The sequence below is a fragment of the Mesoplodon mirus genome (assembly GCF_964341445.2).
Source record: "Mesoplodon mirus genome assembly, chromosome: 9".
In the NCBI taxonomy this organism is placed as follows: Eukaryota; Metazoa; Chordata; class Mammalia; order Artiodactyla; family Ziphiidae; genus Mesoplodon; species Mesoplodon mirus.
In genome coordinates this window covers 109,395,567-109,412,828 of record NC_138985.1, presented here as the reverse complement: position 1 = coordinate 109,412,828, position 17,262 = coordinate 109,395,567, and the positions used below count along the sequence as shown (strand labels likewise).

The 17,262-nt window shown below is 58.4% G+C and overlaps 1 protein-coding gene across 1 annotated transcript in view; it reads left to right on the top strand.

Moving 5' to 3' along the window:
• Positions 1-11,445: 11,445 nt before the first annotated feature.
• The window catches only part of KCNH2 (potassium voltage-gated channel subfamily H member 2), a gene marked incomplete at its 5' end in the record, with an annotated part of 33,281 nt that continues 27,464 nt past the window's right edge, over positions 11,446-17,262 (top strand). The window contains 2 exons of the mRNA XM_082632501.1: positions 11,446-11,521; positions 14,325-14,555. Of these exons, the coding sequence (XP_082488627.1) occupies positions 11,446-11,521; positions 14,325-14,555 (307 nt within the window). The remainder of the gene's footprint in view (positions 11,522-14,324; positions 14,556-17,262) is intronic.

Genomic DNA, 17,262 nt, shown 5'->3' with positions numbered 1-17,262 from the left:
CCCGAACTGTCCTTGTGTTTTCCTGCCCCTGGGCCCTTGCTTATGCCGCCCCCTCCTCCTCTCCCTTAGCCTTCTGACTAAAGGAGATCTTTCTTTTCCTTCCTCATGGCCCAGCCTTGGCAGCCCAGGAGGACCAGAAGGGACCTGCTGCAGGAGATGCAGGTATAATGCCATCAGACTCTGCCCAGCAGCCAACCCAAGACCACATGCTCCCCCAAGGCTTCAGAAAGTCCCTGAGCCCCCGAGGTACGTGGGCTCACGTCGCTGCCCACCAGGGGCCTCTCCAGGTGGTCTTCCTGCAGCGTTCCCGTTGGCCTGATGAGACCATCTCAGGGATCCCTGTGGTCTGAGGCTGTTCCCATCCGGTCCTCCCTCCCCTCTCCTTTCACAGGTGTCAGACCTGCATCCTGTTCCAGAGGCGTTCCCTCCCTCCCCGTTATCTTTCACAGGCATGAATCTCCTATGCTTCCAATTCCTTCTTGGTGTGCTTCCTGGAGGATCCGACCAACACACGGCCCTGCTGTGTTTCCTCTGTGAGGCCTTCCTCCAACCCCCTCCTCCAGGCTCCCCAGGCCACGGGAATATCTCTTGCTCTGGTTCCTCCCAGCTGCGGTTCTTGGGCAGCTTGCTCTGTCCGATTTCTCTTCCTAATGAACTTGTGTGCTCTGGAAGCACAGAGCAAGTTCTACTCATTTGCTCTCCTCAGGCCTGCATCTCCTGCACCAAACAGGTGCTTTGTGAACATTGGCTTGTTCAGCTGCACATGTGTGCAGCCCCCCAGGGGCCTGCAGCTGTGTTCCAGAGGCAGTAGGAGAGGGGACGCTGAGAAAGGAGTCAGTGAGGCTGGCGGGTCGCGGTGGGCAGAGGGCACGGGCTGGGCTGGTGAAGGTGATGGAGCCAAGAGGGGGCCTTCTCTGGCCACAGAGAGGTTGGGGACAGTTCAGTGCAGCTGCATGGATGGCGGGGACCAGGGGGCCCTGAATTTTTGGTGGGGATCTGGGTAGAAGAAGCCACAGCAGGGATTTTAGGAAGAGAGGGAGAAAAAGTACAGCTAGAGAATCAGGGGTGAGGCTTTCTCCACAGGGAAGTTTCCCTTTGGCCGCTTTTCCTGGAGTTTTGGCTGGCACTGCCCTGCGTGACTTAACTTCCATCAAAATGGACTGTGGCATGCCTGACGGTTTTTGACTCTTCCACCTCTGGGATGGGGCCTTTCCCATCCTTCCCCAGGCCCTGCCTTGCTCTTTGCCAGCCATCCCCATTGGGCATTAAGGCTCATGCGGCTCAGTGGCTGACTGCTCTTCTTAGCTATTGCATTTTAAAGAATAACTGCTGGATTTCCCTGGCGGTCCAGTGGTTAAGACTCTGCCCTTCCACTGCAGGGGGTGTGGGGTTCTATCCCTGGTCAGGAAACTGAGAGGAACTAAGATCCCATATGCTGCATGGCCAAAAAAAAAAAAAAAAAAAAGTAATTGCTGAAAAAACAATAATTTCAAAACCCGCAGAGTTGAAGTTTCCACTGGTAGGAAAGAATTTTAAATTAATTAATTTATCTTTTCTTAGCCACGCTGCACGGCTTTCAGGATCTTAGTTCCCCGACCAGGGATCAAACCTGGGCCCCACGGTGAAAGCACCGGGTCCTAACCACTGGACTTCCAGGGAATTCCCAAGAATTTCAATTTTCAATTATGGTATTTCAAGCTGGAAGGGACTTTGCAGAGGATCTGTTTGGGAATCCAGCCCTTTGGTCTCTGACAGTGGCGGTGTTTTCTGCCACTGGGGGCGGTGGGGGGGCAGCCCAGCCCCCAGCCCCATCAGTCCTGGTCCGGGAGGGTGACAGACGTTCTGTGGGTGAGTAGCCAGGCCCTTGGCGCTTCCTGACCCCTCAGAAGGCAATAAGCCTTGCTCCTGACTTCCCTCTTGGAGCAGGAAGCCGCGTAGGGCTTGGGGGATGCGCTGACCTTGGGGGAGGGAAGGGCCTGGCTCCTGGGGTGTGTGCAGGGGCTGTGGAAGGTGGCGGGTGGAGGGGGAAGGAGCGGAAGGCCCTTGCTCTTTATAGCCCAACCCGGGGTTGTTCAGTGTGAGCTGGAAGTGCCCCACCCTCCCCGCTATGAGCAGCTTCCTTCCTGCCTGCTGGCAAGCCTGGGTGGGAAGCCGAGGGAAGGGAGGCGGGGAAGCAGGCAGAGGGGAGTGGGGCAGCCCTCTGTGGCCCAGGGAGGCCCCTGTCCTCCTCAGGATGTAACTCCTGTTGGGAGCGGAGAGGTTTGCTGAGCTTCCAGACTGCAAGGCGGAGGCTGGGTGTTTGGGGAGGGGCTTTGGGCAGGGTCTGGGGTGTTCAGGGCTCAGGCTTTGGAAGACATTGCCTGTCGGAAAGGGGCTCCTGGCTGGCACTGGGGTGGCGTCAAGCAGCCCGGCCCTTCTTGAGGAAGCCACATGGGGGCAGCAGAGAGCTGGAGAGAAGAGATTGGAGCAGAGGCCTGAGCTCAGACACCCAGACCCTCAGACAATGAGACCCAGCGTGCTGGAGGGACAGTGGTGGGTGCCTCTGGCCCAGCTCGGGTGGTGGGTCCACACTATCCCTCTGGGACCCTGAAGTGGTTCGGTTGCGTAAGCCTGAAGTTCCTGATGATGACCCTGACCAGCCCACCCCCAGACCTTCCCTGGGGACCCCCCCTGCTTCTGCGCAGACCCCAGGGGTGTGGTGAGTTGAAAGCGCAGGGAGCACGTCCAGCGGGGCCCGGGGTGTGGGCAGCAGGTGCCCCCTGGCTCCCGTGAGAGGACGCAGTTCTGGCAGCTGCTGGGGACTCGTGGTTAGGGTTAGGGTGCTTGTAGATGCCACCCCATCCCACAGGTGGGTTCCCTAGGGCACATCAGCCCTGTTCTGGAGACTTCTGCTTCCTTGCTCTCAGACTGGTAAGAAAGTCATGGGAGAATCCCAAGACCTTGCCCTGGGAGTGACAGTGACCGTTGACCTCTGGGAGCTCCTGGGGGGAGGGCACTAACTTCCTGAAGGAACCCTGGTGCCTCCAGGCCTTGATTCTTCTTGAGGTTTAGACTCTTGCTTCTGAACTGCGGCCCTGAGTGGATTCTGTGCATGTGTGTGTGTGTGTGTGTGTATGAGTATTTGTGATTGTGTATGGATGTGTGTGTATATCTGAGGGTGTATGTACGTGTGTATGTGTGTCTGCGTGTGCATGTACCCTTGGGCAGTGTGACCTGGGGCTCAGTCTGTGACCTGCCTCTCCTTCTGGTCCCTGACCTTCCAAAGCTAATTTGGACCAAGAACATCAAGGTGGATATAAATGTTTTCACATCCTTGGGGACTTGAAAATGCCCTTTGTTCCTGGGATCCAGAGTGAAAATGAGGAGTTTTTGGGGTCAGGCTGAGGCTTCTCGGTTGATGGCCATGGGGGCCCCTATGTCAGGCCATGGGGGCCCTATGTAGAAGGCCATGGGTGTCAGGGATCAGTCTGACGGGCCCTACCCCCTTCCCCTCTCCTCCTCTCCTTCAATCCCTCAGTCTGGCCCAGTTTGCTGGTGTGGTTTGCTGTGGTGCTGGGTCTCTCGGGAACTAAGGCTTTGAGCAACAAGTGTGCCCAGCATGGAAATTCCATAGCAACCATCCCTGGAGATTGGCTGGGCAGAATCCCTTCCCCCTGCCTCTCAGGTGCCCAGGGCGGGGACAGGCACTCTCTCCAAACCAGTGTGGGCGGAGAAGACTTTATATCACTGCTACTGATTTGTGAGATAGAGAGACCCTGATTCCAAACCCTGATACACCTTTAGTCATTGTGTTATCTTTTTTCCTATCCTCCCAACCAGATTATAAGCCCCCTGACCCCCAGTGACCAGCAAATGAGCCATTCCTGGTATATTTGCTGTCGACGGTGGTCTGGGGCTTTCCTGGGCCCTCATTCTGTTGTCTGGCTTCCTTAATTCTAGTCTAGGCTGCTGCAGGAAATGGTCCACCTCTGATTTAGAGGAGCCTGATTTAGATGGTGTTCTGCCTTGTGAATCCAGAGGGGAAGCGCTCCAAGCCCTTTTTTTTTTCTTCCCCAGGGGAGAAAGAAAGAATCCTGGCTTCCTGGACATTCTGGGCCCCTGCCCCATGATTGGTCTCTGCTGTCACGTTCGCACCCTCACCAGCTTTATCTTCCTATAAGAAGGCCCCACGCTGGACTGATGTGCTTCACGGGGACAGAGATGAAGTGTCCTGACCGCTGTTCTCAGCTCAGCCAAATCCTCCTCAAGCCCTGCTCCTTTGTGAAGCCTTTCCTTCCCTTTCCAGCCTGATCTCAACCTGTTCTGAAGTCAAAGCGTTCATTGTCTGAACCATTACGTGGCACTTGGGGTCTAGGACCATGTGGCTCATCTTACTGGCTGCCGTTATTTGTATTTGGCTCTTGTAATATTGTCTATTCACGTGTAAGCATCTTTTCTTCCCAACTAATTGCAAACTTTTTAAGGCCCAGGGGTTGGGTTGTATGCCATGTATTTCTCTAGGGGTCCCTCACAGCATGGGACACATAGAAAGTGATGGATAATTGTTTGTGAGTAGATTGGGGAGATGACGGAGTGAGAGACCTGGTTGGATGTGAGTTCTCTTCTCTGGTCCTTCATGTTGGCTGATGATTCATGGGGTGGAATGGATACCCTTCAGGATATGGAGCTAGTGTTGGGTTAGCTTTCCCAAGCTCATCCCTCCCACCCAAGCTGGGGTAGGCTCTAAATTCTGCCTGATGAGTTTAGCAGAACGAACAAGGAATAGTTCTGGAGAGCTGACATAGCCACCTCTGTATCTAGAGCTCTCTGGGTCTTGTATCTTCTCTCTCTCTCTCTCTCTCTCTCTCTCTCACACACACACACACACACACTCACACACACACACACATCTTGAATTCTCAATTTCTTTTAGCTCTTGTTCTATGTGGTATATGATCCCTGACCTGGCCTGGTGTATGCGATGGGGAAATCACTTGACTGAGAACTGGGGGGCCTGCTTCTGTTTCTCACTTGTAGCACAACCTTGAGGAAGGGCCTGTACTGGTCCGAATCTGTTTTCTCATCTAAAATATGAAAGTGTTTCTTTCTGGCTCTGATATTTCATAAAAGCAACAGAAGCCTTCAAGGGAAGGAGTTGCAGGCATAAAGGTCAGAGGCGGATTCATAGCTTTTCCTTGATGACTTGTGTGGAGGTGAGGGAGGAAGGCACATTCTGGACGTTTGGAAGAGAGACTTGAAGCTTCCCAGCACCGAGTGGCAAAGCCAGCCCTTGCTTCACCATATGCTTCCTCCTGGAGCTGCTGTCCAGTTCCAGGAGCATTTTCATGGTTTGGGGTGACTGTCTATAATTCACTGTGTCTGGAGGAGAGCCCCAGTCTTGGTCACCTGAGCTGCCCTCCCTCGTTTCCTGCTGAGCCTGGCATGGAGGGCTTTCAGCACCTTGGACAGAGACAGAGCTCCTGGGCAGCCAAGAGCGCTTGGGATCGCCTGCCAGGCCAGCTTTCCTGGCGGAGTGGCACCAAAGCGTGGTTTGCTCCACAATTTTTTTCAGTCTCTCAAAGACACTCTAAAATAACCCCCCAATCTATGTCAAAACTGTACTTGTGCTGCAAACTGAGGGCATTATTTAACCACCACCACCCACCACAACTATATCCTACAACAGTGTCAGGTACATAGTAGGTGCTTTGCAAATACTTATTTTAAAAGAATATATGAAAAATTCAGCCCCCAGACAAGTGTCCTAGTCCCTCTCCCCCCCCGCTTTATAATCAGGTTGCCCCTCCTCATCTGTACCTATATAATAATTCTGGAGCTTCTGCTACTTGCTGCGTTTTGGAGCCTCGCTTAAGTCCCTTCTTGTGTCTGAGAAGGCTGAGCCCCACCCTTAAATCAAAGGGACAGATGGCTGTTAAGCTCTCAGGCAGAGTAAACTTAAACTGGCCCCTCCTCTTTGTCATTTGGGGGTAAGTAGATGGATGTGAGAACTCAACACCTGACTCCTATGGGAGCTTGTTTTATGAAGATGTTCACTCCTTTCCTCTGTGCCTGAGAAAACCCTTACAATCCAGGAGGGCCCAGTATTCCCAGGAAGCCCTCCTGGTTGCCCCAGCGCACTCAGAGCCCTCCCTCCTCTGGACTCCCTTGCACATACTGTCAGCAGCACAGTGCCACACCAGATCGTTTTCATGACACTTCATGCCCATTGGTTCTCTCTCCCCAGTTAGATTATGGTGGAGTCCGTGCCATATGTCTGTCTATTCTCAAGAGACCCTCCAGTGAGGAGCACACAGCAGGAGTGGAAGATGGATGGGCCTGCGGGTCTTCTCACCTGCCCTTAAGGTGTCTCCCACTCCACTGATTTTTAGTCTGAAATAGACATGTAGGATGGACCAGGGTCCTATCTGTGGAGTAACCATTGGCCTCAAGGGCACCTCGATCAGAGAACAAAGGCAGGAGGTGGAGGTGGAGGTGGAGGCGGGTATTGAGGGGAAATGGAGAGTCAGCTGATGGGTGGAGGATGCGGTTGTGTAGAATTAAAGAATCACTCACTGCTGGGGCTGGAAGGGATCTCAGAGATCAGCTTGTTTGGTCTCCTCATTTTACAGGTAAGGAAAGTGAGATTTAGCGATCCTCCTACAGTGACCCAGCAAACGGGCCTGTTTCCATCACCTCTGAGCTCGTTCACGTCTTCCACATCTCTCCCTGGACTACTGCACAGCTTCACGTAGCTGATTATATTTTTCCAAGATGCTCACGCCAATAGATCACATTGCACATGTTTTTCTTATGTCAGTGACACTCCTCCATTGAGAAGTAGGGGTCTATGTTCCTCTCGTTGAATCTGATGGGCCACGATTACGGCAGAAGTTATTTTGTGTGACTTTGTAGCTTGTTATTAAAGGTGGTACAGCTGCTGCCTGGACCTCTCTTGGGACACTTGCCCTTGGAACCCAGCCACCACGCTGTGAGGAAGCCAGGCAGCCACGAGGAAAGGCTTCATGTAGGCATTCTGGCCCCAGTCCTGACAGCCCAGCTGACAGCCAGCATCAGCCACCAAATGTTGAGTGAATGAGCCTTTCAGTCCCAAGTTGAGTGGAGCAGACACAAGTGGTCCTGGTGGAACCGGCCAAAATGGCAGACCCATGAGCAAAATAAATGCTGTTATTGATTTAAGTCATCGAGGGTTGGGATGATTGAAACACCTCATATCTGCCTCAGTCTCTCCAAACTATCATACACATTTCATTAATTCAATAGACCTTTATTAGATACTGACCATATGCTAGGATCTGTACAAAGACAGACATGATTTCTATATTCAAGGACAATACATTTCAGCTGCCGCCACTGTTCCTTTGCACACAGAAGGAAATCCATACTCCTCAGCCCTCTGCTCGTGGCTCCAGCCTGTCACTCACCGACACACCGAACTGTTTTGTCCCCAGATCTGATCTCCATTCTCCGCTCTCCATGCCTTTGTTCATGTTGTCCCCGCCCCTGCAGTGCTTCTGCCCGTCTCACCTCAACCTTCAAGGACCTTCGCTCTGAAACCTTGTCCCCTCACAAGGCCCCCCTCCCCGACTCCTCCAGCTGAAGGTAATCGACACCTCCTCGCACTCCCACGGCACTTACCTCAGATTGCACAGCTTCTGTCTGCATGCCACCTCTCTCGAGCTTCAGTATTCTGTGAATCCCTGGAGGAGGGAACCTGGTTTGTCCCTCCTGTCCCTCACAGCATCTGGCATAGGGCCCAGTACATAGGAGGCCCCCAGGAAACATCTGTTGATGTGACTAGTAGCAGAACCAGAATTGAAAGTTAGGTGTTCTCCAGTGCCTTACTTGCTTCTTTGGATATTACCACGGCAGGGGAAAGGCCCCATCCATGGAGGGTATCAGGAGGGTGGGAGAAGACCTTGGTTATGGCTGGGAGTTGACAGGATCACTGCACGTGGAGCTGCAGGTGGCCAAGAATGGCCAGAGCTCTGGCTCCTGGCCAGGGCTTTGTGGTGGGTCCCTCCCTCCCTCCCTCCCTCTCTTCTTGCTCTCAGCAAGCCCTGAGCACCCACTTCTGGAGGGAAACATGCTGTTTCTTTTGATCTTCTCCTCCAACCCCAGTTCATTTCTGAGCACATCTTCCTTCTCAGGACCCAGTCACACAGAAAAACAGGCCCCGCCGTGCTGTCTAAGCCTCCCCCTGGAACAGCGAGGGACGGTTCCATGTTCTTCCCCATGGGGTTTCTGAGGAGCCGTTCCATGAGCTGTCTTTCCTGCACCCACCTGACTGGAACTGTGCTTCCTGGTCCTGTGATTGTCACTTGCTCTCTTGGGCCCCATTCTGGCTGCATCTTGCCTGGCCCGTCCCTTGGGGGTACACGGGCAGGGGCAGGCTTCAATCCCTTTTCACCTCCCAGGACAGGATACCTCAGACTGAGCAGGAGTGGAGAGTGGCGTGGGCAGGATGTTTTCCAAAGACTTTTCTCCCTAAACTGTCTCTTTCTAGGAGCTGGGAAGTGCCTCTGGGTCTCGCAGTTGGTACAGCCGCTCGCTGCCTCTCAGCACAGTCCCGTCACAGGCCACAGTCACATCACAGGCCGGGTGGGGGCAGCTCTATTCTAGGACAGATGCCTGCAAATGGCTCACTGAGCCCCAGTGGGGGTGGGGCGGGTTCTGGCGGCTCAGGGGATTAAGGTTGGGCACTTTCCTCTCTCTGAGCGATCTGAGGTTAGTGGAGGTGGGGAGGGGTGGCAGGGAGGCTTCTCTATCAGCTCCTCTGTTGCCGTTACCTCTTGGGGGCTGGTACCTGTGGCCCCACGGAGGATGCCTTTGGGAGAGCTCATCCCCATCTCACAGTCTCTCTTCCTCGTCCTAGTCTTGGCTGTGGGAGCGGCTCCATGAGGCTGCCTTCAGGCTCTCTCCTCAGCCTCCAGGAAGGCAGAAATCTGCATTCAGTTCTGACTTCTGAGGTGCTTGTGTGTGCAAGAGGGAGAGAGAGAGAGAGAGAGAGAGAGAGAGAGAATACACAGGACGAGGGCTACTCTGTGTCCAGTCGCCTCTCTATTGGGAGGATCAGTGGTCCCTCTGATTCCTTCATCCTCCCGAGGGATAAGAGCAGAGGCCTGTCCTAGGAACATGGGAAACTCAGTGTGGACGGCTGGCCAGGCTAGATGAGATGCCCCTCTCCACTGCCTCTCTTCCCATGCCCATCCTCACCGCAGGCCCCTTCTCACTCTCTCAATCCCTTGACCTGGAGGGGAAGACGCCCCAGTCGTAGGTTAATCGCGCTGGACTTAGTGCAGGCAAAGCAGCATCCAGGGGGTGGTCCCGGGGCGGGGGAGGAGCTGGACCAGTCATCAACTAGGCTCCCCCCAGTACCCAGATGGGTTGATGTGCCTGATGCCGGGTCACAGAGGAAGGGGAGTCCGTGCCACAGAAGGCCTCGGACATCTTGAAGTGTGAGTGAGGAAGCTGCCGGAGGTGGAGAGGGCCCAGGGGATGACTGTACAGATAAGAGCCTCTGGTCTTTTTTAGCATCAGCTGGTGGAGCCACCCCCTTCTCTCCCACTGGCTGCCTCCCTGAGTCACTGCCCACCCACCAGCAAATTAAAAAGGGGTGTCATCTGCTGGCCAGTGGCCCCATCTGGCCCCAGGGTTTGCCTCTTTTTGCTCCTGGGTGGAAGGTGAAAGTCTGGGTAGGGTGGTCTCACCAAGACCCGTTCCCCTGGGCCTTTCTCTTGACAGACTCTGCTTCCTTCTCTGCCCTTTGTTCCTCCCCTCCCCCCCCTCCACATCCCAGGATGGTTCTCCCTGGTGACAAGACCCACCCCCTTGCTCCAAGGACAGAGGCAGCTGCAAACCCTCAGGGGCCCCCACATGGCCCCATCCATCTGGCCGGTCTCTGATCTGGGCTGCAGGGGAGGGGACCCGCGGAGGGCAGCTCAGTTGCTGATTACGCCCCACCGGCCAGCTCAGCTGTCAACACTCGCCTGCCGGCCCTGGCCGTCCTGAGGCCCTGCCTGGCTGCTCAGGCCGGGGACACTGCGCCCCGGAGACCCTCAGTCAGACCCAGGCAGGCGGTGGGCAGGCGGCAGGCAGACACCCTGCCTGCCCTTGAGCATCCTCAGGCCTCCTTGCCTAAATAAGGGAGCTGTAGCTGGAGTGAGCCAGCCGGCCGCGGGGAGGGGCCTGCGGCTAGGCCAGGGTTTTCCGAGGGGCTGGGCCGCCGCAGCGCCGCAGGGCCCCGAGCCCGCCGATTGGGCCTGCACCGCTGGCCCCGCTCAGCAGAGGGAGGGCGGGCCGTTCGCACAAGGGGATCCCCAGGCTGGAACCTCGCGTTCAGAGGCCTCTCTTTGATCCCGAGGCTAGGAGGCCGAAACTCCTGTCAGAATGTCCCGCTCTGGGCTGGAGGGCCTGGAGTAAACCCAGGGAGTGGTCTGTGTGTGTGTGTGTGTGTGTGTGTGTGTGTGTGTGTGTGTGTTGGGTGGCGGGCGCCCCTGCTCGGGGTGCGTGCCACTCCTAAATCTCACCCACCCTTATTTCAAATCTCGGTGGCCTTAGGCCTCCAGATTGTCTTGCCCTTCACATTTCTCGGGTCTCCCCTGACCCTGGGCTCGTCTTCCCAGGGCCCAGGCCGCGCCCGTGTCACCTGCAGCGGGCACTGAGCGCAAGCTGTGTGTAGGAGCCCGTGCTCGGCGTGGTGGGGGACCAGGGCATAAGGGGCCGGCCCTCTCCCTTCAAGTCAGGTCCCTCGGTCCTTCCAGCGGGGGCGGAATCCCCAGGCTCCTCCTTGGCCGCCTCAAGGCCGGCCGTCGCACCTGTCCTCACCGTTCCCCTACCTAAGGGTCCCTTCCCCCTCTTGGGGCGCGCGAGTCCCGGGGGCTCCTGGGCTGAGCGAGGGGCTGGGGTGGGGGGAGCCCTCGGCTTGGCTCAGCCAATGGGAAGGGCGGGCGCGCGGGTTGTGTGGGGGGAGAGGGCGGCGCTGCGGGCGCGCGGCGGGCGGGAGGGAGCCGGGAGGCGGGGGCCGGAGCCCGAGGGGCGCGCGCCGCGTTAACCCTTCCGCGGCCGGGCCGAGCAGCAGGCGCAGCCCCAGCCGCGGGCGCCGGAGCGGCTGTCGGCGCAGCGGGCGGGAGCCGGGAGCCCGGCGCTCGGGCAGGCGGAGCGCAGCGCGGAGACGCGGCGGAGCGGGGCCCGCGGCTCGGCTGGGGCCGGCAGACAGGTGTGCGGGCGGCCGGGCGGCCCGAGCTCAGGCAGCTCCAGGCCGGGCCCGCGGTCCGGAGCCGGCGCCGAGCGGAGACCCCGCGCCCGCACCCCAGTCCGGGCCCCGCCCGTGCTCTGCCTGGCCGCGGGGTGCGGGGACCACGGCCGGGCCGGGCCACCCGAAGCCTGTGTTGGGCCGGGCCGGGCCGGGGTGGGTGGGGGTCCGCCCGGCCCGCCCATGGGCTCAGGATGCCGGTGCGGAGGGGCCACGTCGCGCCGCAGAACACCTTCCTGGACACCATCATCCGCAAGTTTGAGGGCCAGAGTGAGTGGGGGAGGGGGCCGGCGGGGAGGGGGCTCTGGGGGCGGGCCGAGCTCTCCAGAGTGTGAATGGGGGGGCGTGCCCGGGCCGTGTGCGTCCTGCTAGTGAGTCTGTGGGGGCTGGTGACCCCAAGGCGCTGGCCAGGGGTCGCGGGGGCAAGGCTTGGTGCTGGGGGCCGTGGGCTTGGGGCCAAGGGGCCTGGTGTTGGGGAGCGCGGCAGGAAGCTCCGCTTAGGTTTCCGGGATCGGGGAGTGTGTGTATATGACAACCTGAGTGTGCAGGGAAGGGCGGTGGGATGGGAGTGTGCAGGTATCCTTAACTCTGGGTGCCTGGATGTGAATGGGGCTGTGTGGATGCAAGAACGGGAGAATGTATATGGCCCAAACTGTGGGCCCCGAAGAGTACCGTGCATGTGCCCGTCCAGACTGTGTTGCCCGAGACCGAAAGCCAAGCATGTAGGTAGGGTCAGTGCCTAACACGCTCTTGGGTGTGTGTGGGGTGTCTGTGTGTCACCCATGCGTTTGACCCTGCATGGGCGGTGGGGAGGTATCTTTGACAAGGCTGGGAACTCTGGGCCCTGGGGTGAGAGGGAGCCAGGGCTGAAACTGGCCTTTGGGGGCCTAACAGACTCCATGCGATGACCCTATGTTGTTGCTTTTCCTGTCCTGAGCCCCTTTATGGGGACTACAGCAGCCCTAATGCTGGCCTGGTAGGGGAGCCTTCCAGAAGTGTCCCAGGCTAGGTGAATGTTCTGTGTGTGGGTATTTGCACCCTCCTGGCATGCGTGTGTCTGTCCCCAAGGCTGCATGTGCCCTGGTGGGTGTGACTGCCAAGGGCCCTGGGAGGGGGTGACATTCCTTGCCCATGACCCTGTGAGCACAGGACAACGTGTGCTTGTGACCGTGGTGGGGGAAGGGAGGGGTCAGTGCGCCGGGCAGCACTGTCTGAAGTAGAGGAACAGGATGATCCTGAGGGGGGAGGAGACCGCAGTGGTGGAAGGCAGTGAGGCCGGGGCTTTCACTCCCACAGGGTCCGGGAGGCTCTCTAGGCTGGAAGCTGGGGGCCTGCCTTCTGGCCCTACCTTGCCACTGACTGCTGCGTGACCTTGAGTGACTCTCTTCCGCATCTGGGAAGGAGGGGGCGGCCAAAGGGGCCTTTGAGGTCCCTTCTGTCTCGCTTATTCTAGGAGCTCAGGGAAGGAGGCGGGGTGGTGGGGTGGGGGTGGGGGTGGGGCCTGCCTTCGAAGAAACTCACTCTCCTCTCCAGGCCTGGGAGCGGGGCCCAGGTGGTTTTTCCTCTCTGAAGATGGTGCATACGTGGCTGGTATGTGGCTGCTCCTCGGGACTGCCTCGGGCTCAGGTGGAGATGGAGGCTCAGTCAGGAGTCTTTTCCTGTGACAGGGAGTCCTGCCTTCTCGGGCTGATGGCTGCCTGAGAGTTTTGGGGGGCCCGGGGAACTGACCTAAAGATGACCCAACTTCAAAAAAGTAATTTCCTGGAGGCCAGGGTAAGGGAGGGGGAGGAAGACAGGAGGAGGCCAGATCCTGATGCAGCAGCCTGGGCCTTGCGCATGTGATTGCCCAGGGCTGCAGCCTGAGGGCTATGCCCACTAGGAAGGGGGAGGGCAGACTTCCGACTGCTACCCAAAGCCCCAGCATTAAAGGCCAAAGTGGCCGGAAACTTCTGTGTTTATAAAAACCTCTTATCCTCAGAGCATCTCTCCTGGCACAAGCTGGGGCTGCCGCCCGTCTGCTGCTCACCCACCAGCCTGGCCCTTGGGGCACGTGTGGAGGGAATGAGCCAAGTCTAGCTGCATTGGGTCCATTGGGGCCTCCCCTTGATGGGGCCGAACTGAGGAAGGCCTCACATCCCTGGAGAGCCTCTTTCATGGGTCTGTTTACAAGTGGCCGCTCTCTCAGGCCAGGCTGGGCTCTGGGTGTTGCCAGGGTTTGGAGCTGCAGGTCCCTCTCCTTGCTCCCTGTGACCTTGGGCCTCCGCCCGTGACCCTCCGCTTATTCCTCACCTTCTGCCAGACCTAGGTTCGAAAGCGGGCTCTATCTTTTACAAGCTGCAAGATGAGGGCAAGAACTTCTTCTGAGTCTCAGTTTCTTCATCTACAAAACGAGGATAACGATGGGGTTGTCAGAGTATTAAATGAGAGAAAGGATCGTAGGTGCTCACGTGCTACTTCTTCCCTCATCCTCTTTGACGCGCCCACTCCCCAGCTCCTGACTGCCCTTGGAGGGGTCGCAGAAGTCCCAGGAAGTACTGACCTGGCAGGGTCCGCAGATACTTGGGGGAGTGATTTCCTAGGGGTCCCCGGGGTAAGGAGTGCCCAGGGAGCGCCCCCCCCAGTCTAGGGAGCGGGGGTCAGGAAGAGAAGCCGGAGCGGTGCAAAGGGAATGCTGGCCGCCATCTCTGGCCCTTCTCAGGCTCCCTCTCCAGGCCCAGTGTTTATCCCTCCGCCGCGGCTGCTGACACGCGTTGCTGACACCCGCCCAAGGCTGGCCTCGGCCCCGGGCGCGGAGGGGGCGGCGGGCCGCTGGCAGTCCGCCTGGGGGAAGCCACGCAGCCAGCCCGCGGGCCGGGCGGGGGAGGGGGCGCGCCGCCGGGCCGGGCCGGCCGAGGCACCTGTGTCGGGGCACAGCTGCGTTCGTCCCCTGCTGGGGACCCCAGGCCCGCTGTGCTTCCTGGGACGGGGAGTCCCCGGGCGGGCAACTGTGTAGGACAAGAGAAGGCGGGGAAGGGCTGGGAACCCTGGGGGGCAGGGGTCCCTGCTCACGTGCCTGCTTATCCCCGCCCCCCAGGCCGCAAGTTCATCATCGCCAACGCTCGGGTAGAGAACTGCGCTGTCATCTACTGCAACGACGGCTTCTGCGAGCTGTGCGGCTACTCGCGGGCCGAGGTGATGCAGCGACCGTGCACCTGCGACTTCCTGCACGGGCCGCGCACGCAGCGCCGTGCCGCCGCGCAGATCGCGCAGGCCCTGCTGGGCGCGGAGGAGCGCAAAGTGGAGATCGCCTTCTACCGGAAAGATGGTAGGCGCGGGCTGGGGCGGGGCGGGGCGGGGCCGGTGGGGTGGGGGCGGCCGGCGATTGGCCGGAGCCCCGGCCTGTTGCAGGGGGGCGTGACCTCAGCAGGGACCTTTGGGGTGCGCCAGGTGGGAGGCGCGGGCTGGATATTGGGGCTGTACGGCGGTCCGGGTCTCTTTACCCCAAGCACTCTGGTGGGATGGTTTACGGGGTGCCCAAGGGGCTGCTTGGCTGTGGTCTGGAGCCTCTGGTTCCTTCCTCCCAGGGCAGGTGTGGGCACGTTGAGCTAGGTGGGTTGGAGTTTGACGGCAGCACCGGGATGGCAGGTGCGTTCATGGATGGAGGTAATGGAAGTCCAGGCCGGTGGCTGGGCGCCGACCTCCGCCCACAGGCCTCTAGCTACCCTCGCCTCTGCCAGGTGACTGACTGGTCTGGGGAGTTGTCGCTGAGGGCGAGGCGGGGAACGGCTGTAGCGCTCTGACTGGCTCTCTGCCGCCCCTCTCCTGCCCCCTCTTTCTTCTGCTCTTCAGCTGCACCTGGCGGGAGGTGTGTGCCTCCACCCACAACCTCAGTTCCCTTTGTCCCATCTTTTGAGCGCCCCGCCCACCACCCCTTCCTGCGCCAGGTGTCTCTGCTCAGCCACCGCCTCCCCGCCCAGCTGCGCTGTCTTCCGGAGAGAGCGGATTAAACAGAGCCCTGGGCGGGGCTGCTCCCACACCGCCCCTGCCCTGGTGGGGCTCAGGGAAGGCAGTGCCGCAGGGCTTGGGGGGACCTGCAGGTATCAGAGGGCTGGGGAGGGGGCTCTGGAAGGTGCCGCAGGAATGCCCACCGGTGCCCAAACCCTGCCGCTCACTAGTGTGTATCTGATGAGCATTTACTGAACCCCTGTGAGCCAGGTGCAGCAAGGTCTTGGAGATGGAGCAGTGTTCAAGTCAGAGGAGGCTCCTACCCACAGTGAGCTTACCTGCTGTAGACAGCACTCTCTGTCTCTTCCTGGGGGCAGCGAGCCAACAGCCCCCGTATGCCTCTGGCCCTGTCCCTTGGAACCTCCCCTGTATGCTATGCTCAGGGTTGGCTGAGGCTGCCCTGCAAAGGATTACATGCCCTGATGACCCTGCTTTTGCAGAGGTGCCCAGCTGTGAGATCCCTGGACAGAATCAGAGTGGGGGACAGTCACTGGGGACCTGTGGAAGAGGGTTTGCTCACAGCAAATGGGCCTCTGGCTGGGAGATTAGATGCAAACTATGAAGGCAGGGCCTCCTTTCTGGTTCTTCACTGATATCCCCCCAGAACCTTCATCAGAGCAGATCTGCTTTTATATCTGCCTGGCTATCTAGTACTAACTAATATCAGTGGGCGCCTTCTATGCGCTGGACACTGGGCCGAATGTTTCACTTGCATCATCTCATGGAATCTTCATGACAACCCTGGGAGGTAGATACTATTTTTTCTCCCATTTTGTGGCTGAGAAAACTGAAGTTCAGGAAAATTAAGAAACTTCCCTAGAGTGCAGAGCTGGGAATGGAACCATGTCTGTCCGATCAGAGCCCTGTCCACCCTGCTCTGCTGTCATGTATTAAAAAGGAGGCAAAATAGTTACAGGTATATCTCTAAACTGCACGTTACTTTATGCACACTTTTATTTTGAAAGTTCGCAAACAATTGGTGTCATGAGAAGAATGTGAATACACACGTCCTGGGTTCAGATCTAACACCAGAAATTCTGTGATATGGATCAAGTTGGTTACTGCCTTGAGCCCGTTTCTACTTCTGGGATAGTGTGCCCGCTGGACCCCTTGGCGGCAGGGGCCTGAGTGCTTCTTTCTTCCCTATCGTGTGTGTGAGGAGCTGCCCTCCCTCCTTCCTGCCCCAGGCTGGCTCCTTTGGGAGAGGATGGCCATGGGACCCCTTCTGCAGAGGTGCTATCATGGAATCTCGGTGACCTCGAGGATCACTTAATCCAGCCCACTCAAGTTACAGATGGAAAAACTGAGAAGCAGAGGTCATGTTACCAGCGAATCCGTGGAGGGAGTGGGACTAGAACCCAGGCCTCCCACCCAAGTTCAAGCTCTTTCCCCACCCCAGGTTACTACTCCAAATGGTGCTGTGACCCAGAAGGTCCTATGCCAGCCATCTCGGCCTGCCCCCTTCTCCACTCTCACCTAGTTTCCATGGGGATCAGGTGTCTCCTGGTGGCCAACAGGCTGGCCTCGGCCCTCAGGTTATGTGGGCTGCTGCTTGTCCCGGCACTTGAGGCCTCGGGTGCAGACAGATTTCCTCTGCCTCCCCTCCCTCTCCCTCTGCTCAGTCCCTTGGGCAGATCTTTGTGCCTGACCCGGGCGGTGTGCGTGCGTGTGTGCGCGCGCGCGTGCATGAGCTCACAGGCTCACAGCCTTGTGCGTGGACAGAGGAGGGAGGTAGATGTGAGGAAGGCCAATGCCACCTCTTGTTTCTGTCCAGGTCTTTCTCAGGGTCTTTGCCTGGGCCGGCCAGGGCAGAGCAGGTCCCTGGGCTTTAGCCCCAGGGAGGTGGGTGGCTGGGAAGGAGGCGGGGCCTTTTGCTGGCAGGCGCCACTGTGGACAGCTGTGCTGTGTCGGTGCCTCTAGCCTAGCTCTGTGCAGTCTCAGGGCCTGGAGCCAGACAGCCCTATTATTTAGCTGCTGGGACTGCTGGGAGGTGGGGAGGCCAGACTGGGGGCTGTGGGCTGGAGGGA